The sequence below is a fragment of the Mus caroli genome, unplaced genomic scaffold (assembly GCF_978045245.1).
Source record: "Mus caroli unplaced genomic scaffold, Mus_caroli_1 scaffold_9, whole genome shotgun sequence".
NCBI classification, from domain to species: Eukaryota; Metazoa; Chordata; class Mammalia; order Rodentia; family Muridae; genus Mus; species Mus caroli.
The window spans coordinates 78,994,837-79,021,595 of NW_028227264.1; the positions used below are offsets into that span (position 1 = coordinate 78,994,837).

Below are 26,759 nucleotides of genomic sequence, written 5' to 3' on the forward strand. Positions count from 1 at the left end.
CAGGTCCTACAGGATCCCTTAGAACATGTGACTGTTTGTAACATTTCTTTGCGTGTGTGGTGGTTGGGGGGTGGGTGGGTACACGCATGGCACAGCACTCACGTGGAGGCCAGGGGACCATTGCAGAAACTGCTTGTCTTCTCTGTGTAGCTCCTCATGAGTGGCTGAGCCTCCTCTCACTGAACCATCTTACCTGAATGTGACTGTATTTTGAAATACTTTTGGTACTCAGGGTTCTTTAAAGTAACAGAATTTATAGGATAAATCTTTCCACATATACAGAAAGGGGACTTATTGGAACGGCTTTTAGTCTGTGCTCTAGCTAGCCCAACAATGGCCACCTATGAATGGAAGGTTCAAAATCCAGTAGTCGGGGCTGGTGAGATGGCTCAGTGGGTAAGAGCACCCGACTGCTCTTCTGAAGGTCCAGAGTTCAAATCCCAGCAACCACATGGTGGCTCACAACCATCCACAACGAGATCTGGCGCCCTCTTCTGGAGTGTCTGAAGACAGCTACAGTGTACTTACATATAATAAATAAATCTTTAAAAAAAAAAAACAAAAAGCCAGCCGGGCGTGGTAGCCCACGCCTTTAATCCCAGCACTCGGGAGGCAGAGGCAGGCGGATTTCTGAGTTCGAGGCCAGCCTGGTCTACAGAGTGAGTTCCAGGACAGCCAGGTCTATACAGAGAAACCCTGTCTCGAAAAAAACCAAAAAAAAAAAAAAAAAAAAAAAAAAAAAAATCCAGTAGTCCATGAAGCTGGAGGTCTCAGCTGGTCTTCAGTAGATGCTGGAAACCTGAAGAAGTAGGCTCTAATGCCAGTGAAGGAATGGACTTGCTAGCAAGGGGAGAGCAAGCAGGCAACGAGAAGCTTCCTTCTTCCATGTCTTTATAAGTAGTCTTCCAGCTGAAGGTGTGGCATAGAGGTGGAGTTTCCTAGCTCAAAAGATCTGGATGAAAGTCGTGTATTTCTGCCTCAAAGATCCGGATTAATACTGGATCTTTCCACTTCAAACGAAGCAAAAATCCCTCCCAGGTGGTCTACTCAAGTTTTGGGTTTTACTTAATTCCAGATGTTGACAATCAAGAATAGCCATCACCAGCCAGGACTACACAGAGAAACCCTGTCTTGAAAAACCAAAAAACAGCCGGGCGTGGTGGCGCACGCCTTTAATCCCAGCACTCGGGAGGCAGAGGCAGGTGGATTTCTGAGTTCGAGGCCAGCCTGGTCTACAAAGTGAGTTCCAGGACAGCCAGGGCTACACAGAGAAACCCTGTCTCGAAAAAACCAAAAAAAAAAAAAAAAAAAAAAAAAAAGAAAAAGAAAAACCAAAAAACAACAACAAAAAAAAGAATAGCCATCACAACCTTGTAGAAAAAGTTATTTTAAACAAGGCCATCTTTTTTTAAAGTGTAGCATCCTTACTTCAAAGATTAATGTCATGATAAAATAAGGGGACTTGTGGCAGAGACCTGGAAGCAGTGCAGAGCAGAGCAGAGGCAGGGCCTGAAGTGGATCAGCTACTAGCCAAGGGATGCCTGCAGCCCCAGACCCGACAGGTGGAAAGGAGCTACAGTCACAGAGACTATCCACAGCTAGCAAAACCACGCCTTTGCTATAGCACGAGGCAAATCATAGTCAGCTGCTGTGGACAGTTCGAAGCAGCCCTGCATCCCACACCTGGGATTAAAACAAAACCATTCTTACAGTATTTCTGTGTTTGTTTGTTTGTTTGGTTTTATGAGACAGGGTTTTTCTGTGTAGCCCTGGCTGTCCTGGAACTCACTCTGTAGACCAGACTGGCCTCAAACTCAGAAATCTCCCTGCCTCTGCCTCCCAAGTGCTGGGATTAAAGGTGGGTGCCACCACTGCCTGGCTTTGTAATTTTCTAATTACAAAATCTTATAGTTTTAAAATTCATAACTGTAATTTTACTACTGTTATGAATCATAGTGTAGATACCCGAGTTTCCACAGGGTCTTAGGTGGCCCCTGTGAAGGGGTCATTTGACCTTCAAAGGAGTCAAGACCCACATGTTGAGAACCATGACTATTAACTCTTTAGACATGGTAAGGGTTAGGGTTCTTCTAGCCAACAAGACTTTCTCAGGTTTCTCCCTTCTGTGGAGAAGCACTGAGATATGGGGATCCCACTCAGGGGGAGGGGTGCTTATGTACCCCTTATTTCTGCATCATGTGCATTATGCATAGCACTGAGCCATCTTGATGCACCCAGGGTACCTGGAGGGGCCAAAGGTGCTCATAGCCCACAGCTGTGCTTGTAGGCAGGGATGATCTTGCCTCTCCTCCCTGGGGAGCTATGGGAAACAGCAGTGTGGGCGTTCATACTGCGGACCTCAGCAGAACAGATGTACACATAGTGTCTCTTGGGGATTGCGTGCTCCTCTGATCAGAAAGCAATCTTGCCGGGTGGTGGTGGCGCACACCTTTAATCCCAGCACTTGGGAGGCAGAGGACGCCAGATTTCTGAGTTCGAGGCCAGCCTGATCTATAGAGTGAGTTTCAAGACAGCCAGGGTTACAATGAGAAACCCTGTCTCGAAAAAAAAAAAAAGCAAGCAAACAGTCTTAGTGGAGGTGACTCTTCCTCCAGTGGGTGCTGGTTGGTGAGGTCTGCACTCGCCTGGCTGGCACAGTGGGGAAGTGCCTGGTATGGAGCCCATGGCTCTGCTGAGCACCCCACAGGGCTCAGGACACCTGATCCTAAGCCTTCCTGGATATTTGTTATAGACTAGCTATGGATTCCTAATGTATAGGTGTATTTGTTGTTTTTGTCATTATTATTATTTATTGAGACAAGATTGCCTGGTATATCCCTGGCATGCACTCTGTAGACCAGGCTGGTCTCAAACTCAAAAAGTGCTGGGATTAAAGGTGTGCACCACCACTGCCCAGCTCGTGGTTTTTATTTCTTCCAGTAAGATAATTACTGCAGGTCCAGTGTAATCAATGCAAAAAGGACAAAGACTACAAGAAAATAGATGGACCTGTCCGCTGTCCACTACTCTGTGGCAGCCTGTGGGACAAAAAAATGGGGTCCTGCGTCAGCTTGGGGCTAGGACCACTGGGCGAGGCGGGACTCGGGAAGTCTGACTGCTCCGATCCCATGGCACTGCCTGATGGGTGTTGGACTTCGAGAAACCGCAGGATTCTGCTCTGAGAGTGAGGAAGGCTTAGTATGGGGTCCCCGTGGACCTGCTGGAGTCTGGCTCCGACTCTTGGGCGCCACAGAAGCTGCTGCTGGGCCGCACGAAGGGCAGGGATGACAGGTTCTCATTCTCGGACATTCCAAACGCTGCTGTATGTCTCGGAATTGCTGAGAACAGAGTGGGGACCCTTAGACAGACTCTAGCTGGGGGCCAAAGGGAGAAGGGTAGGAGGAGAGCACTCAGGCTAGGTCCTGAGGGAGGAGAGTGTCTGGCTTGCTCAGTGGCTAGCTCCGTGGGTGGTTTGGCTTGGTGGCTTGGGTTGGCAGCCATGGCTGGAGCTCAGGGAGGCCTCCTGGCGGGATGTTAGACAGGTGACTCTTTAGAGGGAGACCTGCTCCATTGCTCCAGCATGGCGGTTCCGATGAGAAGACGCAGTCAGGGTTTTAAGGTGTTTATTGTAGAAAGGCAGAGAGAGGGAGAGAGTGGGAAAGTAGAGGCCAGCCGTGGCCACGTGGAGATGGGGGGAAGGTAAGGCGGAGAGAGGGGGAAGCAATGGAACAAGAAGAAGAGCAAGAGACTAAGAGGATAAGAGGTAAGAAAGCGAGGAGGGGGCAGGCAGCTCTTTTTATAGTGGGCTGGGCCATCCTGGCTGTTGCCAGGTAACTATGGGGGTGGAGTCCAGACTGAAAACCAGGAGTTTGGGGCATTGCCTACAAGAGTGATGGCCATACATCTCTCTGTGGGGGAGTGGGGAGGGGGTGGGGGGGGCGAGACAGGGGGGATAGGGAAGGGAGTTGTGGGTGGCTGTAGCTGCACAGGAACCAGGGGGCCAGGAAGCGTGGCAGAACACTACCATCCCTTAAGGTCACTGGGGTTTCAGGCCTATACTCGACCAGGGACCAGGCTGTCTGGGCACAGCTCACCACCCCATAGCAGCCCCACACTTGTATCCATTCACAGCCAAAGGCAGTCGATGGAACCAGCGTCTTGCTCATAAGCCAGGATGTGCTGCATGGTGGTACACGCCTTTCACCCCAGTGCTTGTGGGTTGAGACAGGAGAGGACCCTGAGCTTTGACAGCCTGAGCTACACTCTGTGTTTCAGAACCACAGAGACACTGACTTGAACAAACTAACAAAACCCAAACAAAACAAAACAGTTGGATTTAATCCCAGCACTTATGCGGCAAAGGCAGGTGGATCTCTGAGTCTGGTCTACACCGTGAAACCCTGTCTCAAAATTAACAACCCTTCACCCACCACACCCACTGCCACCAAGAGCTCTGCACGGTGGCACATGCCTGTCATTCCAGCACTGCTGAGGCAGGGGAGTCAGCAATTCAAGATTAACTAGGCTGCATTCTCAAGAGTGAAGCAACGACACACACACACACACACACCTCCAGAGCAAAACAAAGGGCAGGGAGCCCTGGTCCCATCCTCAGTTCCATGAAAACCAAGCATGGTGGTGCATCCCAACACCAAAGAGGAGAAGATGGCGGTGGCAGTGGGAGCCCACATGAGACCCTGAACCCCCCTAAGCCGCCAAAATATATTTTTGTGGGTTTTTTTTTTTTTTTTTTTTGGTTTTTCGAGACAGGGTTTCTCTGTGTAGCCCTGGCTGTCCTGGAACTCACTCTGTAGACCAGGCTGGCCTTGAACTCAGAACTCCGCCTGCCTCTGCCTCCCGAGTGCTGGGATTAAAGGAGTGAGTCACTACGCCCCCGGCTATTTTTGTGTTTTAATCACTTGCCTTGTGTTCTTGGAGTGTCGCATGGACTCAGGACTTTCGACTAACCATCTTGGTGTCCTCCCTCTGTGGGAGACAGCCATGTGTCCCTTACCTGTGGAAGTCAGCCCAGGACTGGCTCTAGCAGGGCCATGAACCCTGTCAGTGTCAGTCTTTTCCTCCTTTCTGAACAGGTTCAGCTCAGAAAAAGTCTCGCCATCCCCACACTCAGCTCAGGGCCTGAGATGGTAACAGGGAAGGTCAGGTCGCATCCCTCCCCATCTGTTCCTGGCTCTTGATCTCAGGTCCCACCTCTCAGAGCTTTGCTAGTTCTGTGCCAGGTGCTTCTGTGTCCTCCTGTGGAGGAGCCTGGCTGTGTCTTTTCAGGTCCTTTTATCTCCTGGCCTCTGGGCCTCCCTTACCACCCCCCAGGACTAATTAATGCATTTTCCTAAACAAGCCCCATTGCATCTCAGAAAATGAATTCTGAAGCCAGCTGGTGAAATGAATTCCCTCCCCTATCTTCTGTCATACAGAGTGAGAGACTGAGGGTACCTGCAGCAGGCCAGTGTCCCAGGAACGATGAGACCCAGACCGCAGGCTGATGATTATGTCCAACCTGGAAGCATTCCACCTGTGTTACAAGGTTGGTAACAAATGTCCCCAGGGCTCAGTGACCAAAGACAACTAGGGCTTTGTTTTGTTTTATCTTTTATTATTTTTAAGTTTTGTTTTGAGACAGGGTCTCGATTAGCCCAGGCTGGCCTCAAATTTACAAGGACCTAAGGATAACCTTGAACTACTGATCTTTGAATTCCTGCCTCTATCTCACAAGTGCTAGGGTAACAGGCATGCTAGAGGAGCAAGCAAGTTGGTTCTTCTCCATATCGTGTGACTGCTCTGTGCCCAGACAGCTTTGGCCACTGATCTTTCCTCCGGGCAAATGTCCAGGAATGAGACTCTCTTACTCTGAGGGGGGTGGATTTGAAGAAGGCGTTTGCTGCTACATCCACTCTAGTAGTGACACTTGCGATAGGCCCCAGAAACCTGGACACTGTCCTGAGGTGAAAAGTTCACAGAAACTTCTCCTGGAAATTTGGCATTCCCATAGCTAGAATGCCCCAGATTTGTCCCTGAGATAATGTAGCGGGTCTTGCATGCCTTCTTACAGTATCTTACTGGATAAGTTAGAAATCTCAGCACAGCTGGGCATGGTGGCGCGCACGCCTTTAATCCCAGCACTCAGGAGGCAGAGGCAGGCAGATTTCTGAGTTCAAGGCCGGCCTGGTCTACAGAGTGAGTTTTAGGACAGCCAGGGCTATACAGAGAAACCCTGTCTCAAAAAACCAAAAAAAAAAAAAAAAAAAAAAAAAAAAGAAAGAAAGAAAAAAGAAATCTCAGCGCACACTACTCTCATATGCAGGAATTTACCATTATTTAGGAAGAAGGAAGGTTGTGGTCTAAGGAGGAACCAGAGTAGATACTTAGAACTATAGATAGCTGAGTTATACCCATACACAGGAATTACAAATTTACAATGGCTTAAGGGGAAGGTGGACTATACCATAGACTAGAATAAGATTAAGGTGACCTTAGGTGGGACTGCTTTTTTTTTTTTTTTTTTTTTTTTTCGAGACAGGGTTTCTCTGTATAGCCTTGGCTGTCCTGGAACTCACTTTGTAGACCAGGCTGGCCTCGAACTCAGAAATCCGCCTGCCTCTGCCTCCCGAGTGCTGGGATTAAAGGCGTGCGCCACCACGCCCGGCGGGACTGCTTTTTTGTTGTTGTTTGTTTTGTTTTGTTTTTCGAGACAGGGTTCTTTTTTGTTTGTTTATTTGAGATAGGGTTTCTCTGTATAGGCCTGGCTGTCCTGGAACTCACTTTGTAGAACAGGCTGGCCTTGAACTCAGAAATCTGCCTGCCTCTGCCTCCCAAGTGCTGGGATTAAAGACGTTCCACCACGCCCAGCAGTGGAGCTGCTTTTGATCCTAGTTGTTAACATAGAATTTTATCCCAGTTGGTTCCTGCTAGTCCTTCATAGGCATTCCTCTGTTTTGTGTAAAAGTCACTTATAAGACTGGTGCTCCCGCCGGGCGTGGTGGCGCACGCCTTTAATCCCAGCACTCGGGAGGCAGAGGCAGGCGGATTTCTGAGTTCGAGGCCAGCCTGGTCTACAGAGTGAGTTCCAGGACAGCTAGGGCTATACAGAGAAACCCTGTCTCGAAAAACAAAAAAAAAAAAAACAAAAACAAAAACAAAAAACCAAAAAAACCCCAAAAACAAAACAAAACAAAAAGACTGGTGCTCCCTTTGAGACAAAATTACATTCAGATCCATACTTCCTCGTGTTGTGTCTGTTTGTCACCCCTCCTTCTCTCCAACTCCTTGCCCACCTGCAACCAGAACCCGAGTTTCGCCCGTGGATTGAGGACCCAAGTGAGGTTCATCCCATTCCTGCTGTGCTGCAGCCTCAGTGGCCAAGGGGATGCTCTCTTTCTCCTGCCTTTGCTAGATAGTGTGTATGCATACCTGTATGTGTGTGTGCACGCATGTGTGTGCCCATGCACACATGTGCCTGTGGAGGTCAAAAGAGGGCATCAGGTCCCCTGACGCTGGAGTTACAGGCTGCTGTTGGCTGCCTGATGTGCATTCTGGGAAATAAACTCAGATCTCCTGCAAGAGCATCAGTCTGCACTGTTAACCACAGCTCTACCTCTCTCTCTCTCTCTCTCTCTCTCTCTCTGTGTGTGTGTGTGTATGTCTGTGCATATGAGCCTAAGCTCCAGGCATCCAGAGACAGGGTTAGAGGCATGCACCATCACACCTGGGTTTTTGTCATGGATTCCTGGGATCGAACTCGGGTCCTTGAGTTTGCATGGCTAGAGCTCTAGCTCCTGAGCCTTCTCCCTGGACTCATCCTCTTTGTTCACTGCTGAGGGCTGAGAGATGCACGTCATGTAGCAGTGAACTCAATCTAAGAGTAAAGTCTGCATGTACTGCTAGTCCAGGGAACTTCCAATTGTGGATGCTCTGAAAGATTATGTGGGAACATCACAATCTCCTCTGAATTAAGGTAGCATAGCACTGGTATTCCCAACATCCCAGTTAGGCGGTAAGGGGACCTCAGGGGGAACCACACTGCTCCCACTGTGTCCCTGCTCAAGTTTTACAGTTTATCCCTGATGTAGGATATTCAGTGCATAATGGACAGGACAGTCACTTGTCATGGAATCTCAGAGGACCCCAACAGGAAAAGACATGGGAAAATGCACTAGCAATGAGGGTCAAGGCCTCCGTTCCCGGGTGCCTGGCCCTGGCACATCTGTTCACTGAAGCTGAGGAAGAAGAGAGTTCATAGTGAGTGGGTTAAACAGGGACCAAGTTAACTGGTTCATGGGTGAGTTAGTAATGAATGGATCAACTGGCAAGTTGGTTAAACCATGAACGGGTTACTAGATGGATGGGTTGACTAGTAAACGGCTAAACTGATGAATGGGTTGGTTAACTGGTGATGGGGTTTAACTAATTCCTTACATTACCATATCTTTTTCTCACTGCTTCTGCTTCAATTGTGAACCTATAGAACCAGCCTTGCTGAGAGACCTGGCCATCCCATGTATCCCACGGACACGCTCACACCCCCAACTCACCCATATCCCCTCCACCACGCATAACCTCCAAGCTTATGCAGACCAGTAATGCTTGATGGTGACAATATGACAATTCTCACTTCAAGAGAATTACCTGAGAACCAGTGGCCTAGAACACACACACACTGCCTGCTTTGGCCAGTGCTGCCAGGAGACCCTAGTACTGCCATCTAAGCTTCTGGGCCTGGGATTCTTAACCCCATGTCACTTGGGGCACAAGCCACCATCCTAATGACACTCAGGGTGTAGGCCTGTCATCTCACTTCTGTGGCCAACAACAACACTTGTTCTCCATCTGTAATAAGTGCAGTAGAAAAACTTTTAGGTTGGAGAGATGGCTCTTCCAGAGTACGGAGGTTCAAATCCCAGCACCCACGTGGCCCCTCACAACTTCCTTTCTGACAGCTTCACACAGACATGCATGAAGGCAAACACCAATGCGCATGAAATGGGAATAAGTAAACCATTTTAAAAAGGAAAAACAGTCATGAGAGACCAGGTCAGTGACATTGCTCAGGTGAGCAGCCTAACTGCCTTAGTTAAGAACTTGAGTGTGAACCTCACCTGCAGTGGTGGCGCACGCCTTTAATCCCAGCACTCGGGAGGCAGAGGCAGACGGATTTCTGAGTTCGAGGCCAGCCTGGTCTACAAAGAGAGTTCCAGGACAGTCACAGCTATACATAAAGACCCGGTCTCAAAAAACAAAAACATTTGTCGGCAGCCAAACTGGAAACTTCCAGTTCTAGAAAAGTCCATGGATACAGGTCCTGGGTGCAGCCCCTCTCCCTCCCAGTCGCTGACTATGCTTGGGGATCTAGGTAGGAGGCCATCTCACATTCTATTTCCACTCCAGGACTTGGCCATCCTCACTGGATGGCTTTTTTTTTCCCACATAGGTGGGATAACTTCCTTCTGGAGTGGGAATCGGGTCACTTCGGAAGCTGGAAGGTACTAGAAGTCTGTCAGGAGCTCCTGAGGCCTTCGCCTTCCCAATCCCTCTGTCTTTGCATAGCTGCTCGCGGGCGGAAATCTGGAAAAAGGGCCCACTCTCCGTCTCAGGAACCAATGCAGGCTGTAGGAAAACTGGGATGTGGACTACGGGCTGAGGCGTGGTCTAGGGAGGCCGCCGCCGTCTGTGGGAGGGGCCACGATGTAAGCTCCATCTTCTTATTGGCCAGCAGCGGAGGGGTGGGACTTGGAGCGGGCCTCCGGGTCTACCCTGCCTCGGGCCCAGGGGGAGCCCTCGCCGCGCACTCCACAAGTTGGGCAGGAGGGAAGGCGGTGGAGGGCGTGACCGGTGGGCTGAGGCGTGGCCTGCAGGAGGTGGCGCGCTCTTGGGGGGCGGGGTCGAGGCGCAGGTACGCAGTTCCCATTGGGCGGCGGCGTGGGCGGGACTCGGCACCGCTGTGAGGCAGGTCCCGCCCCCAGCCCGCGGGGATCTGCGCGGCGGCGGAGGCGGTGAGCGCGCGGGCTTGCGGCGGCGGTTGGCGGGCGGGCTTCCGCCGTTGGGACCGCCGCGGCCTGGTCGCTCAGGCTCGGACGCCGCGTCAGGCGGGCTGGGTGGGTGAGCCCGCTGCGGCCTGGGGAGGGCCGGGCGGGGCGCAGGCGGAGAGCCTGGGGAAGGGCGGCGGCTGGGCCGGACCAGCTGGGCCGGGTCGGGTTCTGCGCAGGGCCCACGTGCGGCCGAGGCCCCTGGGGGCTGAGAACCTCGTTTCCTGCTGCAAACCCTGTGTTTCTGACCTGAATCCCCTTCTCTGCAGCCTGAGCCCCATCCCTTCCGAGAGCCTCGTATTTCCGGCCTGATCCCTATCTTCTGCAGCTTGAACCCCATATTTCCGGCCTTATATCTCTCTTCTGCAACCTGAGCCCCGAGTTTCCTACCTTATTCCCCCTTTTTGCGGCCTGAACCCGTGTCCCTGCTAAGACCCCGAGTTTCCTGCTGGAGGCCCCTTATTAACCCGATACCTCGACCTCTGCAGTACCAACCCAACATTACACACATACACACCCCGTGCAGCCTGAATCGTGAATTTACTGCTTGGTACCCTGTCTCTGCAGCCTGAATCTATGTCCTTGCTGAAAATTCTGGATTTCTTGACTTATTTCTTCCCTTTGACCCCCTCTCTGCAGCCTAAGCCCCCAATTTGACCCCCTCTCTGGAGCCTAAGCCCCCAATTTGCTGCTCGAACCTTATCCCTGTTGTGAACCCCGAGTTTCATGTCAGAATCGCAGTCTCCGAGCCCAAACTCCCTCTAGCCTGACCTCCCATTCTTTGCTGTAAACCCTATATTTCCTGCTGAACTCAAGTTTCTGCAGCCTGAATCTCAGTTCCTCTGTGAACCCCATCTTTGTTTCCCTGCTGCAAACCCCACCTCTTCTACCTGACTCCTACCTGAACCTCTTTCCTTGCTATGGACATATTTGCTGCCCAAACCCCAGTCCCTGTTACCTGAGCCTCATCTTTTGTTACCTGAATTCCCATAACGCTGCAGAGCCCCCCTTGTTATCTTCTGAAACCCCACCCTGCTTTAATGAACTCCCATCCTTGCTGGGAACCCTGTTCCTCCAACTCTGCTGCCTGTAATCCCTCTGGAAAGCCTCTCCTGCTTCTCTGAACCCTTCTACTACATAAACCCTTGTTTTTGCTGGTAGTTCCCTTGTTCCTGCTGTCCTTCTTGCTGCTTTGGTCCCCCTCCCCCCATCTTTCCATTTCTGTTCACAGCCCTGGCTGCTTCTGCCAGAGCCCTGCATCTGTCCCTGTCCTTCCAGGGAATGGGGTATGTGGAGTGTGGTGTGTGCTGCAGCCACCCTTCAGGCCCGAGGCAGGGAGGGCTTGTGAGCTTTGCCAATGCAGCATAGTCTGCGTGTAACCTTGAAGAGGGGATCAGTTAAATTTTATTTACAGAAAACATTTCCTCAAATTCCAGGGCCCTGTACTTGGCTGTCAGTTGGCTCTTTGCCCAACGTCTCAAGGCCAGGCTCTGAGTTGACCTGTGTCCTAGAAGCTGGGTGTGCGGCTAGCCTCTGCCCTGGAAGATTGTGTCTGTGTGAATCTCACTGCTGCAAGCAGCACCTTTCTAAAACACATTTCGTTGCAGGGGACCTCTGGCCTCAGTCAAGCCTGTACCACCGCACGCCCAGATACTTCTTTCTGAGTCATGACGGATGCCAAGTATGTCCTCTGCCGATGGGGGAAGCGACTGTGGCCTGCGAAGGTGACAGCCCTTATTCTCTTAATTTTAGGAATTAGAAATGACTTTTGGTGACAATAAAGTCTTCATCAGGCTCTGTTCCTCAGAGTGACTCTGAGAGAAAGCTGAGCCTGAATGCTGGGCACTGGGATCTGCTGGCACGAGTCCCAGGGTTCCCTCCACTCCAGGGGGTTTTGGTCTGGCGCTTAGGAGGCCCTAGATCCAGAATTGTCTTTAATTATTTCTCACACTAAGGGGGAAAAAAAAAACACCTAAAAAAAGAGTCATCTATAAAAAGGCTCAGAAGGCTGTGACCACAGGGAGTGCCTTGCTAGGAGCCCCAGACGGGAATAACTAGTGTTTAGGGTGTTCCTTCTAGCAAGTCAGAAGGAAGTGCTGAGCTCCTGCCTGGTCCTGGGATGGCCGAGGGCTCGGGTGCCTCAGTTTATACCTGAATAAGAGTTCACATCAGGTCTCTGCTAAATCCTGTGGCCGCCACCCGGGAAAGACTTCCGCTGTCTGTTCCTCCACTGCCATAACAAGAGTTCTTTTTTATTTTTATTTTTGCTTTTTTTACACTTAGGTTTTGGCCAGAACCGAGACTTCAGCAAAAAACAAGAGAAAGAAGGAATTCTTCCTAGATGTTCAGATACTCTCGCTGAAGGAAAAGTTAAGTGTGCTTGTTTTTGTTTGTTTCCCAATACTGTCTTTCCCCTTCTGTCTGAGGTCTCTGATACTCTTCTCACAGAAGAAAGAAGCCTGCTTCTGCTGGGCTTAGGAGTTCTCTGCTTCCGTGTCTCCACGCTGAGAATCTTATGGGGAGGACAATAGATTTTATTTGGCACACATTTCAGGTTGGAGGTCTTAGTCTATGAGGTGCAAGGGAGCTGCAGGAAGCGGGGATAGATAGGAATTATTCCCAGGGATCTATCCTGGGGTCTCCGCTCCCACCAAGGACTTGGTTCTGATCCACTTGTGCCAGACCCACTGTTCCACGAAGAAAAAAGATTTTTTTCGTACTGGAAAGGCAGATGGGCGGCAGGACTCTGTTAACAGTCTTGCACCTGGTGACCCTTAATGGGTCACCAGCAAGGACGATGTGGGTGTAGGCCTGTGGTGCCGTCCTTCCTTCTGAAGAGTCCACCAGCCGCTTGTCTCCTGGGTCCCTCCTGGCCCGCTCCTTCCTGCCACTGTCTTCAGAGCCCTCCACCAGGAGAGTCCCCAGCTTCCCGCTCTCCCTGCGGCAGGGAAGGTAATTGAATACTTGAGTTTAAAAGGAAAGCAAGTCCTTTAAACTAAAACGCGCCTGCTGGGCTGTAAACAGCTCTTGGTGACATTAGCGGCTACTCGGAAAACCTAACAAAGGAGTTATTTGTGCAGTTGAAAGTCGGATTTGCCTCATGAAAGTCCCAATTTGAATTTATTTTTACTCTTAACTCCAGCCGACCTTTTCTTTCTTAAAAGAGGGGCAAAAATGGAAAAGAGACGGGGCATACCCACCCTGGTAGGCTGTCCCTGTTCCCTTGGCAGCGTCTGTCCCTGTCCTTCCTTCATGGTGACTTTGGGTATGAGTGGAAGGTTGAGAGGGACATCTGGACAGTTGGGTTGCAGGCTGCGGTGCTGACCGCTCATTGTTGTCGTAGGATCCAGGTTAAGAGCTCAGCCGTGGAGGCCCTGCAGAAGTCGCACATTGAGAACATTGCTGCCTTCCTGGGTAAGAGCTCCAGCCAGGCCACCAAGGTGCTGGGCGCCGCCACAGGGAACCTCACAGAAGGAAAGTGTGTGTTTGCCTGCTTTCCCCTTCTTTGTTAAGGCAGCGTCTCATGTAGCCTAAGTTGGTCTTGAAAGCACTCTGTAGCAGACGCTGACCCTGAACTCCTTCCTGATTCTTCTGCGTCCACTTCCCCAGTGCCTTGAGCACCACTGCTCCTCATGCACGGGTGCTGGAACAGAGTCCAGGGCCTCGTGCATCTGCTTGTTAAAGCCTCTTAGACCCTCCCCCACCCCCAGCTCTGTCCTTTCTTATATGTAGTTTTTTGTTTGGGCAGTGCTGGAGATGAAGGCAACCGCTGAGCTGCGTTGCTGCTTCTGCATATTATGTGTTTGTTTCTTTGTTTTCTGTTGGAGTCTCTTACTGCAGCCAGGCAGGCCAGGGAGTGGTGGCAGGATTCCTGCTTGAGCCCAAGAATGGCATTACAGGGATTGGTCTCCATGCCTGGGTTCTAGCTGGGGTCCTCCACACTACCCAACTAACTGCTTCTTAGACTTCTGCCCCAAACCAGATCTGTCAGATGCCAGGAACCACCCTAGAGCCTTGTGATGGGTGTGGAGGATGGGAGAGGATGCCTGCCCCACATACAGAGCAAAGAGCCCTCTGTCTCCTGAACCTCAGAGGTCACAATGTGGGGATGAAAATGGACTGAGGCTCAGGGTCAGGAATGCCTAGGAAGTCGGTGTGAGTTCGATCTCACGTCCTGTCCTAGCTGGGCCCTAGACACTCACTCAGCATCCTCAGTAGTAAATGATAGGCTGAGGCCATTGCCTGTGACAGAGGGAGCCCTGCTCACGGGAAGCCTTATATTCAATCCTACAGAATGCATATATAACATACGACAGACACACATACAGATATAACATAGAGACAGACACATACATGCATGCAGACATACAGATACATGTATATACAACACAGAGACATGCATAATACACAGACAGACACATATATACATAACATATAGACACATGTGCAGACATACATATATAACATACAGACGTGTGCATTTATACATAAAGACAGGCATGCACAGAAACAGACACATGCATGCAGACATACATAATATACATAAATTGCCAATTATAAAAAGCCCAGGGGAGCAAGAACAGAGTGGTCAGCTTCCATGCTGCTACCTTTGTGTTATTCGCAGGTGCTGTGGGTGAGTCATGGTGGTTGGGACTTAGCTTCCTTTGTATGTATAGGCCCTCAGTTTAGCACTTGCCGCCATTTCCTCTTGTGGCTGAGCTAGACTTCATGTGCACCCTGCTCCAGACCTGGCACAGGTATACATGGTGAGGGTTCTGGATACTGGAGGTCCCCACCCAGTAGAGCCCAGCAGCAGCAGCAGCAGCAGCAGCAGCATCTTTCCCTCCAACTGAGTCTCAGCAGCAAAGACAGGTCCAGCCCAAGGGAAGCAAGGACTTCATCCCCAGGAGTCTACGGCTGCACGGGCAGCTGCAGGCTGTGCTGACCGCCTTGCTTATTGAGTGTGGGCATCCTTGTGTGGGCCTAGAGTGTTGGGAGCTACTTGCTTGTGAGCACATTTTAGTATTAAGCAGTTGCCAAGTGTGGGTCTGATAGAGGAAGGTGGTATGCCTAGGAAGTGTGAAGCTGTCTCCACCACCCTGTTCTGTTAGAGCGCTGCTTGCGAGACATCCAGATCCATTTATGCAGTGTTGCTTTAGGGCCTGGAGGGATTTAGTATTTCTTCTAGTGAAGCTCAGGTCATTCTGGTTTGTTATCTTAAGTCATAGCCCTGAGTGAGTATATAGCCATCTTTTAGCTTTGTACTCTTGTTTTGGGGATGGGTGTGTGGCACTCAGAGTGGTTACTGAGTCTATTGCTCCGTGGTTATGATCGGGAGCCCTAGGCATCCCAGTGAAAGCCTCACTGCGTATCTTTGTTCCTACAGCCTCTCAGAATGAAGTCCCGGCTACTCCCCTGGAGGAGCTGACTTACCGACGCTCCCTGCGAGTGGCCCTGGATGTCTTGAATGAGAGGACCAGTTTGAGTCCTGAAAGTCATCCTATAGAAGATGGGACTACACTGTCTCAGAAGGAGGAAACAGATGCAGATGTGGCCTCGCAGGTCTCCAGTGCTCCTTCTCCATCTCTCCTCGGTGAAGATGGTCAAGCTGTGGTAACCCAGTGCGCATCCAAGAGGCGGTCGGAGTGCAGTCCAAAAAGCCTGTTGCCGTCGTCTGCATTTGAAGATCATCTCAGGTGCCAAGTGTGCCCCAAGACAGGCCTCTCAGAGAGTGGAGTTGGAGACGGGTCTCAGGGTGATTCTGGGTTACAGCTGGACCATGGGCAGGAGAGCACAACCAAAAAGAGGCAGAGGAATTTGGGAGAGAAACCTACCCGGCGCCGAAGATCAGAGGCTGGCCTTTCCAAGGGAGAAAGTGTCTTAAAAAGCCAGGGACAGGCAACCAGCTGTGTGGCCCTGGCTTCACCTAGGCTGCCCTCCCAAACCAGGGACGAGGAGTCCTGTGCCGGGGTCAAAGGCTGTGACTGGGTCAAGTCATCAGGCAACATCAGGCCACTCACGGCCTCTGAGAGAAGCAGAGGATGCCCCACAAAGAGACCACGCTTTGATGGCGGCCAGAACCCACCCACCAGGCAGCAGGGGACTAGAACTGTGGGGGCAGCGCCCTGCCCCAGGAGCTGTTCTGGGGAGGCCACGATGTTGTGCAGTGCTGGAGAGCGTGACAAACCAGAGGAAGGTAACCATGGACAGGGATTCACGCTGTGGGTTCTGAGGTGTGCCAGGGGCTCCATGTTTGTATGTAAAAAGCTCTGTCCCCAGATCTGCCTACCCTCCTAAGGTATGATTTTCTCTCCTCCCAGATGTTTCTGTCTTTGTGTTTGAGTGGGAGTCAGGCAGGGCTGGGGAGGCAGCTGGTGACCCAGGCAGGGATCCCTGCTAAGCACTTCTATGTTGTTGTTGCTCACTGCAGAGTTAACAGCATGCTCCTGGTAAGTGAGGGGGTCTGCCGAGGGGATTAGGAGGCCTGGTGTCAGGAGCTAGTCCCCTGTGAACCTGTTGACCCATTGAGCTCTGGCAGGAGGATCCAGAAATTGGGTGTGTGGTCAAGTGGATGTGAGACACAGTAGGACCCTTCACAAGACCACACCCTGCCCTGCGGTGGCCTGCGGGGAGCAGCTGGGGAGTTGGCCTTGTTGGTTCTGGGAACCCATTGTCTACATCCTCTGTGTGGCCAGGTTAGGCAGGGGCCTCCTGGAGCCTGCATGCTTCCCGAGCACTGCTCTTGGTTTCTCTGTGTTTATTTTTGAAATGTACTTAAGGCTGGAGCTCAGAGCTAGAGTGCCTGCCTGGCAAGAACAACCCTTGTCCATCCCCAGCATCAGAGTTGAAACAATGAAGGAGGGCCATGGAGACGGCTCCGTAGGTGAAGACGCTCGCTGCTAAGCCTGCTGACCTGAGCTTGATCTCTGCAACCTATCGGGTGGAGAGAACTGACTCCACAAAGTTCTTCTGGTCTCCATGTGTGTGCTCTAGTGCACATACATACATACACAAACATGGACAAACAGACATTCACACACATGCACACATGTGCAGACAAAAGATGCACACAAGCATGCACAAATACATATAAAACGCACACAAGGATGCACAAACACAAAAACATGGAGAAATTTTTTAAAGAAAGACAAACCCAATTCTAACCACAGAGTGCACCCTTGTTGAATTTTGCTTGGGATCTGTCCTTTGTTGTGGACGGCCCTTTTTCCCTAGTCCCTAGCGGGGTGAAGTGATAGACATCAAGTGATGTCTCCCTGTCTCAGCAGATCCTGTGTCCTCAGAAGAATCCACAGGGTTCAAGTCCACACACTCCCTGCTGGAGGAGGAGGAGGAGGAAGAAGAGGAACCACCTCGGATCCTTCTGTATCACGGTGAGAGAGTGTTGCACTTAAGAACAGTGGGGAAGGAGCCCATCCTATTCAGTATCCCCTAAAGCCAGCTAGTTGTTTGGCGCTGGTGGAGTTTTTTGGTTTTGTTTTTAGACAGGGTCTCACTGTGTACCTCTAATAGGCCTGGAACTTGCTGTATAGACTAAGCTGGCTTCTGATTCGGCAATCTGCCTGCTTCTGCTTTCAGAGCGCTGGGATGAAAGTCAGGTGCCTCCATAGGTGATGCTGTTAGAATTTCTATGTTCTGACCCAGGACTTGTCTAGAGCCTTGTGTCCTTCTGTCTCTAACGGAGGCCAAGGACTTGGGAGAGGTAACCAGCCCAGCATTGGCTCTGTCCCATAGCCAGGCACTGAGTAAAGATGTAGGCCCTTTTGCCCTAGGTTGGACAGAGCTACCTTTACCAGTGGTTCATGTCTATCCAGGGAACTGTACGTTCTCCTTAAGGGTAGGTACTACATGATGCAGTGTGCAGCTGAGAAAGACGTGTGAGTTGGGGCTCACTGAGAGCACAGTGGTACATCTCAGCCACTGAGGAACCCAAGGACTGTCTCTTAGCCAGCTGCACACTAAGGTGGGGCACATGGAGGCCAAGAATGTGGCTTAGGTGATGTGGGGCAAGCTGAGGGTTCTTGGTGAGTGCCAGCTAGACTCCATCTCCATCCTACTTCCTCAGGGGCATGAGTTCCCAGGCTGAGTGCTCTCTGAGGACCCCTGACTAAGTACTGCTGAGTACTCTGTTAGAAGGGCCCACATGCTGATATGAGCTGCACCTCATAAGGGCTCAGTGTTTGGGTCAGATCTGAAGACTAGCTGAGACTGGCTGCAGAGAGACCCCAGCGTCCTGACATTAGGGTCTTCTGTGTCCTTCTATGGCAGGCTTGAGCTGATGGTCTCACTAACCCACCATACCAAGCTCAGGACAATTGCCAATTCTCAGCCAGGGTATCTGAGGTGCTTGGTGCTCTCTTCAGTGGACTGTCACCTTCCTGAAAGCCTTGTCAGCTAGGTGGAGGCAGAGAGATACCTGAAAGTTGAAGGCCACTTTGGGCTACATAATAACATAAATAACAAAGGCAGGGCCGTGGCTCTGTGGTAGAGAGCTTGTCTAGCATTGACAAGAGCCTTGGTTCCGTCCCAGCCTTAGTGTCCTGTACACTAGCATGTGCGTGCATGTCATTCCAGCCCTTGGGCAGGAGGGCCATCGGGTCCGTCCCTGAGTTCAGGCCAGTCTGGTGTAAGTAGAGAGACCCTGCCTCAGATATCAGTGAGGAGTGGTGTTTCCTCCTCTAAGAATGTGTGGTCTGCATGTGACCTCCGTTCTCCTGCCATGGATGCAGGCTTCTAAATGTCTGCTTTTGGGGGATACTCGAACTCAGAGGGGGGGGTTTTGACATAGAACTCATCCACCGTGTTTCAGGCTTCATCTCTTGTCACAGGACGTTGGACACACAGCCATGGTCTCCTGCCCCACGGTGGGCACTGAGACACCATTCTGTGTGTCTGTGTCCACTGTACATCTGGGTTCCTGGGTAGATGAGGTTAGAGTTGGGTGTGAACAGCGCAGTGATGTGTGTGGGTGTCCTTGATTATTCTTGTCTGTACTGTACCTGTGTGAGGCAGATTTGACTCATCTGGGTTTTGTTTTGTTTTGTTTTGTTTTGTTTTAATTCCTCCCTTTTTTTTTTTAAATTGTAGAACCACGATCATTTGAAGTAGGAATGCTGGTCTGGCTTAAATACCAAAAATACCCATTCTGGCCAGCTGTGGTAAGTGCACCTGCTGTGGGCACCGAGTCCTTCATCCTCAGACCCGTTCCCCTGCTCTAGCAGGTAGTTTGGTAGCCCTGTTAATGCTGGAACGCCTGGGTGCTAATGACTCAGACGTGGGCACACAGCCTCCCTCTGACTGCAGGGCCTGGTCATAAGGTGAGTGCCATTCCACATGGCAGTCTGAGTGAAATTCATGCCCAGCCGCCTCAGGAATCTGTGAGCAGTGTGCTGCTAAGCTTCTGGATGAAGGAGCCAAACCACCGCCTTTTCAACCCCTGAACTTAGGTCCCATGATAACAGTGGGCATGGTGGCACGGGCACACTCATCCCTGCACATAGAAGGCTGAGGCAGGAAGATCTGGAGTTCATGGTCCTCAGCTACATAAGAATGTTGGAGGCCAGCCTGGGCTACATGAGAGCTGTCTCCAAATGTGTCTCAATCCCACTGAAGGTCTGTCATGTGGCCTGTGAGTCTGCTCCAAGGGCAGTCCTTTAGCTATATTTGTGCCTGGTGTTGCAACCACTCCAGTGAGGACTTCTCTAGGTGGAGACATTGCGTGCCCTGTCATCTCTGTGCCTGCCTTCACTCCCCTGTGATGCTGTCCGCACAGCTAGGCTATTTTGTGGTTCTATGTCTTGTCTCTGATTTTATTTTTTTCTTAGCTTTTTCAAGACATGGTTTCTCTGTGTATCCCTGCCTGTCCTGGAACTCACTCTGTAGACCAGGCTGGCCTCAAACTCAAAGGTCCACCACCCCTGTGCTCGGACTAAAGGCGAGCGCCTCTGTTGCCCTTTGTCACCATTCTTTAAAGATGGAGACCAGGGCCTGGAACACTGTAGCCCTAGACAAGTGCTGTGCCACCAGGGTCACAGTCCAAGCCCCAGTTAAGTTCATGACCATCCCAAAAGAGGACCAGAGGAGAGGGACAGGCAGAAGATCTGGGGTGAAAGCAGCCAGAAAGCTAGTAATGGTGTGGGAGCAGCTGGCTCTGGGATGCTGTGTCCTCCCTCAGCCCTGTCCTCACCTTTCTGGTCTCCAGTGTGTGCACGGGGCTCATAGGTTACTGGACTGAGGTTTGCAGGCACAGGGCTAGACCTGAGGGTTGGTATCTTGGGGACCATCTGTCCTGCTTAGGAAGAGGCTTGCCGGGCTCACTGCTTCCCCACAGTGGGCTGAGTTTGCCGCATACTGTGGACTCCGTGTTTCCTTAGTGCCCACCTCTGAGCAGCTCCCATTCAGCCAGAGGCAGAGAGGAACAGGCAGGGACGTGGCCTGTTACTAAGAGACCAAGATGGGAGCCTGGCATGGTGGCATACACCTGTCATCCTCAGCCACACGGAGTTTAAGGCCAGTTTGGGTTATGGGAGATTGTTGGGTTGGCTCCGTGAGTCTCTGGTTGTGCAAGAATGAGGGCCTGAGTTTAGCTCTTAGAGCCCTCAGAAAGCCAGACTGTAGTGTGCTTGCATTCTGGGGAGATGGAGGCAGGCAGGAGGACTCTCTAGACCCTGTGTCTGGAATGTACAGTTGCACTGATAAGAGTCTTATCTCAAGTAAGGTGGAAGGTCAGGGATGATGCCTGAGACTGTCTGTGGCTTCCACATGCATCCCTGCACACACAAGGATTTAAGAACAAGACCCAAATGGAGAATTGTGGATTCTACCTCGTAATACCACAGAGCCATGGGAAGCAATGGGGTCACACACACACCCCACCACCACCACCACCACCACCACTAGAATGGTCAGGCCCAGCACTAGAGGGGCCTTAGAGGAGGTGGGGAGCACCCACTCCCCTGTTCATACTGTGGTGTCCCAATCTACCCACAGGTCAAGAGTGTCCGGCGAAGAGACAAGAAGGCCAGTGTGCTCTTCATTGAGGGCAACATGAACCCCAAGGGCCGAGGGTTAGTGATGCCATAGTTAGGGCATGGGCAGGAGTGGGAATCCTTTCTGGTGCCCTGACTGGAGCTGCCAACATGGTCCAGAGTCCACAGTGTCACTTGGTGTCTCAGCCAGATGGCTAGAACTGGCAGCCAGGACCCATTGTCCCTGCATGCTGCACCAGAGCAGAGTTTCAGCCAAACATGGTTCTTAGAATCTGTGTGCGCCCAGGGTGGCTGGTTGGAGTAGGGCCCTGGGCACCCAGTGGTATGGGGGTGCTACAGCCTAGAGCAGGGTTAGGTTTCGGAGGAGGGATCCTCTCCTGGGTTGAGGCCACCTATGCTCATCTTGGCCTCTGCTCTGTCAAGAATCACCGTGTCGCTGCGACGGCTCAAGCACTTTGACTGCAAGGAAAAGCACGCACTGCTGGTAGGTGGTGGCCTGTGCTCTGTTGGCACGGGGAATTTAGCTTTTGGGGTGTACATGTTTGTGTGTGTGTGTGCACAAAAGCGTGAATGTGGAGTCAGAGGACAGCCTCTGGTCAGGTTTTTCCCTTTACTTGAGGCCCCATGTACCCCAGGTTCACTGGCCCTCAAGCTTCTGTGGATTCTCCTGTCTCTGAACCCTGTCTCACCCACACTGCCACATCTGATTTTATGTGCTCCTGGGAATTAGAACTTGTTTTCCTGAATAACCTTTGTCTCCCTGGCCAGGAAAAATTATTTTGTTCTATTGACTCAAACCAAAACACGAGATTGTGGGGTGATGGTGTCCCCGTGCAGCTGGGGGCCATGACTCCCGTGTGTAGCCGTTGTGGTCAGTCTCTCTGAGAGGCGCGATGGCAGCCTGCTTGCTGTAGACACATCACGCATCCAGTCAGTAACGTGTGCCATGTGTGGGATGAGGCTCTGACTCACTGCAGACCCCACCGTGGGAAGGCACTGGCCAGCCAGGATCAGCGAGAGACTGTCTAGTGATCAGGGGTGGTACCATGTCATCCTCTGGCCTCCACACTGTGGGTGTAGGACACGGCAGCCCCAAGGTGACTGGGGAGTTAGAGGGTGGCTAGAAGCTGAGTTAGAATTAGGAGTTGAAGAACCAGTCTCGGTTACATACAAAGCATGGACTACATGAGACCCTGCCTGAAAAAGACCAAAAACGTCAATTGTTAGTTCAATGGCTTCCTGAAGCCTGAAAGTGCCTGCCTGCCGTACCTTCTGAAGGTGCCAGACTGCAGTGGAGTGACTGGGAGCCCTGGTCACACAGCACCCACTTAAGCCTGGGAGCCTAGGAACCTAAGGTTGATACAGCCAACTCACACTCAGCTTTTGGGTTTTGTAGGACAGAGCCAAGGAGGACTTTGCCCAGGCCATTGGCTGGTGTGTTTCACTTATCACTGACTACCGTGTGCGGCTGGGTATGTGGGCTGCACCCTAGGGAGTGGGTGGGGTGGGGTGAGGTGGGTGGTACCATGTCATTGGCACCTGTTGAGGGCAGCATGGAGGGGCCAAGACAGATGTGGTAGTAGCCCTATATCCCATTTTGGCCTGCCTAACTTGTGAGGGTACTGTGTCTGTGGAAGGCAGGAGCAGGCACAGCCCTCCTGATTGAAGACCCTATACAATACTGCCTCTGTGTGGTGACTCTGGCTGTCACCTGAACCCCTGGCCGCTCCTTCCTGGGGTGGTGGACAGACTCACCTCACAGATCTGCCTCAGGGTAAAGCACAAACCAGAAGGCTCCTGGCTGGGAGTCCTGAGCATCAGAACCAGTAGTGCTCAGGTTTGAGCACAGCCTTCTCTTGTGCCCTCCACAGGCTGCGGCTCCTTTGCTGGGTCTTTCTTGGAATACTACGCTGCTGATATCAGTAAGTATACTTGTGGTCTTCACTTAGGGTCTACTTTTGGTCCTTGAGAGACCATCTTGCTGTCTTTGGTGCTGTGACCTCAGCTGCCATTATGCCCTGCATCCTTATTAGGTGGGCAGCTGTGTGCTGGGCAGGGGGTTGGGAGATCTAAGGAATGCTGCCTTCACACTGGGACATTCAGCTGGCACACTCCGTGGTTCTCAGGAGATTCTCCTTGTATGCATGGGAGCTCGGGAGAAGGGGTTGGTGAAGGGAGCCCGAGGTTGAGGCTGGGAGGTAAGGACATCATTACACATCCGAATTTGTGCTCCTCTCACAGGCTACCCTGTGCGCAAGTCTATCCAACAGGACGTCCTGGGGACCAGGTTTCCTCAGCTGGGCAAGGGGGACCCTGAGGAGCCTGTAGGGGACAGCCAGCTGGGACAGTGGCGGCCATGCAGGAAGGTGCTGCCTGACCGCTCCAGGGCTGCACGGGATAGAGCCAACCAGAAGCTGGTGGAGTACATCGTGAAGGCCAAGGGTGCAGAGAGCCACCTGCGGGCTATCTTGCACAGCCGCAAGCCCTCACGCTGGCTGAAGACGTTCCTGAGCTCCAGTCAGTGCGTAACTTGCATGGAGACATACCTGGAGGACGAGGCACAGCTGGATGAGGTGGTGGAGTACCTGCAGGGCGTCTGCCGAGACATGGACGGACAGGTGCCCGAGCGCGGCAGTGGAGACCGCATTCGCTTCATCCTGGATGTGCTGCTGCCCGAGGTGGGTGCCCCACATCCCCATGCTCAACACCAGCAGGGCCTGGACAGTGTCCCTGCTGAGAGTTCCAGGAAGAAGCTGCCAGCCTGTGCTTGCCTGTCCCCGTGTTGCTGTGGGTGGGACATGCTCACATGAATCGGAAAAGGAAACAGTGGTACACTGTGTCCTCGTGTCTCGGGCTGGCCTGAAACTGGGCACGCTCTCGTCTCAGACTCCTAAGGACTTGGGACAGTTCTCACCACCACACCTGACCCCTCAAGTCACTGTAACCACTACTGTGTGTAACTTTAAAATTGGGTGGTTTTGCCGGGCGTGGTGGCACACGCCTTTAATCCCAGCACTCGGGAGGCAGAGGCAGGCGGATTTCTGAGTTCGAGGCCAGCCTGGTCTACAAAGTGAGTTCCAGGACAGCCAGAGCTATACAGAGAAACCCTGTCTCAAAAAAAAACCAAAAAAAAAAAAAAATTGGGTGGTTTTGACCATGACCGGCTCCTGACACTGGAAGTGGAGCCCACGGCCTTATACGTGTCAGGTTAGCTTTTTGTTCACTGAGCCATGGCCCGACCCTCATTCTTCTGCAGGCAATCATCTGTGCCATTTCTGCGGTGGAGGCGGTGGATTACAAGACAGCCGAGCAGAAGTACATCCGTGGCCCCACACTTAGCTACCGGTAGGTCCTCCCACGGCCGTGTGCTGTGCTGTGTCCCCTGTTGTGACAGGACTGCCAAGCCCCAGTCCACAGGTAGTACAGGTGCTGTGTGTCAGTGCGCAGGTGTGGTAGGGTCAGCTGGGCCTTCTTTCCAGGCAAGGGCTAGACAAAGGTCCAGGTCTATAGGCTGTGTTCTGCTATGGGCTATGCTGGCTGCAAGCCAGCACCCTAGGGCAGGGCCACAGCTGCCTCTGCAGTCCTGGCCCTGTCGCGTGCTCTGCCCGAGACCCCTGTAATCTCCTTGTGAACAGTGTTACGGGCTCTGCCCCGCCTGCTCCTGTGTGGCTGATAGAGAGCACAGAGCTAGATTAAGAGGCAGTGTAGCCGTCAGCAGGGCAGCGGGTTGAAGCTGCCTGTCCTGTCGCCTACAGCATTCCTAAGATGTGTGGCCCCAGAGCCTCTAATCCACCTCTGGGCATGCTGCCAGACTTCAGTGGGAGGCAGGCAGGGCAGTGACAGGCAGAGGATGCCACTGCAGTCACAAATAGGGTCTCCATCCAGAGCCTCATGCAGGGTTCATTGCCTCTAAAAATAAGTTGGCATCCCCAGGAGGACAGTGGGCACAGGGCCTCCTGGTACCCAGGGCAGCCATATTAGGTAGCGACGTCCACTGACTTGGTCAAGAGTGTCAGCTCCGGCAGCCGGGTGGTGGTGGCACACGCCTTTAATCCTAGCACTTGGGAGGCAGAGGCAGGTGGATTTCTGAGTTCGAGGCCAGCCTGGTCTATGGAGTGAGTTCCAGGCCAGCCAGGGATACACAGAGAGACCCTGTCTCGTTTAAGGAAAAAAAAAAAAAAAAAAAAGGGAAAAAAAAAAAAGAGTGTCAGCTCCTGTCATTTGCAGGATTCTGACCCTGAGATAACATTGCAGCAAAGGCCTCTGGACAGACCTTCAGGCTGCGGTCCAGTCCCCAGTTCTCAGCAGTCAGGGACTCCATGCTAAGTACCCAACTGTAGTGCTCTCATCCCAGCACTTGTGAGGTGAGGAGAAGCCTGTCTGGGCTGGAGAAGCTATCTCAGTCAGCAGAGTGCTGGATATTGCCGTCCCCAGGCCTGCTGTGAAAGGATGGGGATGGTTGTGTGTGCCAGTTCCAGCCCTGGGAAGGGGTAGATATTCTGGGCTCAATGTCAGCACCCTAATCAGCAAATACCAGGTTCAGAGTGGGAGACCCATTTTCAAAACCAAGGTGGAGATGGAGGGACATGCTTGATGTCACCCTATGGCCTCCATATTGTGCATGTGTGTGCATGGATACCTGTGTGTGCCTGGTTCCTGTCAAAAGAGGGCCTTGGATGCCCTGGAAATGGAGTTAGGGATGGGGTGGGTGATCAGAACTGAACTCAGGTCCTGGGCAAGGTCAGCAAGTTGTTCTAGTCTCTGAGCCATTTGTCCAGCTCCTGAAATAATATTCCTTAGAGCAAGGGTGATTGGGCAGAATGAAGCAGGAGGATTATTGTAAGATCAAGCCTGGGCTATGTGAGTCTTTGTCACACACATAAAAAAATCAGTCTGGGGCTGTGCTTAGAGTACTTGTCTGCATGGAGCCCTCTGTTCCATCCCCAGATTCAGTGCAATAAAATTTACTGTCTTTCTGTCTTCTGTGTGGCAGTCAGCAGCTCTTTCTGCCCCATGCCATCGCCCTAAAAGCCAAAAGCTTCCAGACTGCAGTGTCCCCATCGGTGCTGGCATTGCTGTCGGCTACTCTGCCATGGCAGAGCATCTTTCTTCTTTATGGCCTGTTTCCTTAGATGCATAAATGCACACTCAGCCCATGCCACTGCTAATTGTTCTAGAGTCGCTGGTGCCCACTTGGTGCCTCTCACAGGCAGTCTCTTGTTTCTTGAAGGGAAAAGGAAATCTTTGACAATGAACTTCTGGAGGAGAGGAACCGTCGCCGTCGCTGATGCCGCAGTCTGCACCTGGCTGGCCAGCACTGGGTGTGACCTGCCAGAAGCCTCCACCAGAATGTGCTAGAAGCAAGAGGCCTAGGAGTGTGAGGACTTTGACCTGTGCATGGGTTCTACGTCTTCAGCCTAAGTCTGGGAGATCAGATGCCATCAGATGCCTGCTGCCATCTCTGAACAGCTGCTTTCTGGAAGTTTCTGTGTGTATGTGTGTGTATACATGTGTATGTCTGGTTTTTTTTATTTTAATTATTATTTTGTTTATAAACGCGTTTGAATGCATATGTGTCATAGTCATTGCACAGTGTGGCTGGCATGTGCGCTCTATGTCCCATGTTGCTTGGTGTGCCTGCCCTACAGACATTTCTGGAAAGACTGACCTGAACACGTGACTCCCAGAGCATTGACATGTTGCCCTGGCATTC

At 51.9% G+C, this 26,759-nt stretch overlaps 1 protein-coding gene across 3 annotated transcripts; it reads left to right on the forward strand.

The window, feature by feature from the left end:
• The first annotated feature begins 9,933 nt into the window (after positions 1–9,933).
• Positions 9,934–26,754, forward strand: Pwwp3a (PWWP domain containing 3A, DNA repair factor). 3 transcript variants are annotated; one of them, XM_021175025.3, is made up of 14 exons: positions 9,934–10,007; positions 11,648–11,764; positions 12,324–12,409; positions 13,384–13,454; positions 15,427–16,236; positions 17,324–17,431; positions 19,146–19,216; positions 21,048–21,124; positions 21,470–21,530; positions 22,443–22,518; positions 22,918–22,968; positions 23,288–23,724; positions 24,303–24,391; positions 26,277–26,754. In XM_021175025.3, exons 2-14 carry the CDS (start codon positions 11,708–11,710, stop codon positions 26,332–26,334), a joined length of 2,052 nt encoding a protein of 683 aa, XP_021030684.1. In that variant the 5' UTR covers positions 9,934–10,007; positions 11,648–11,707; the 3' UTR covers positions 26,335–26,754. The 3 variants fall into 3 exon arrangements, with proteins under 3 accessions (XP_021030684.1, XP_021030683.1, XP_021030686.1); XM_021175024.3 differs by having other exon boundaries at positions 9,965–10,109; XM_021175027.3 differs by having other exon boundaries at positions 9,965–10,109; positions 17,327–17,431.
• The last annotated feature ends 5 nt before the right edge of the window (positions 26,755–26,759 follow it).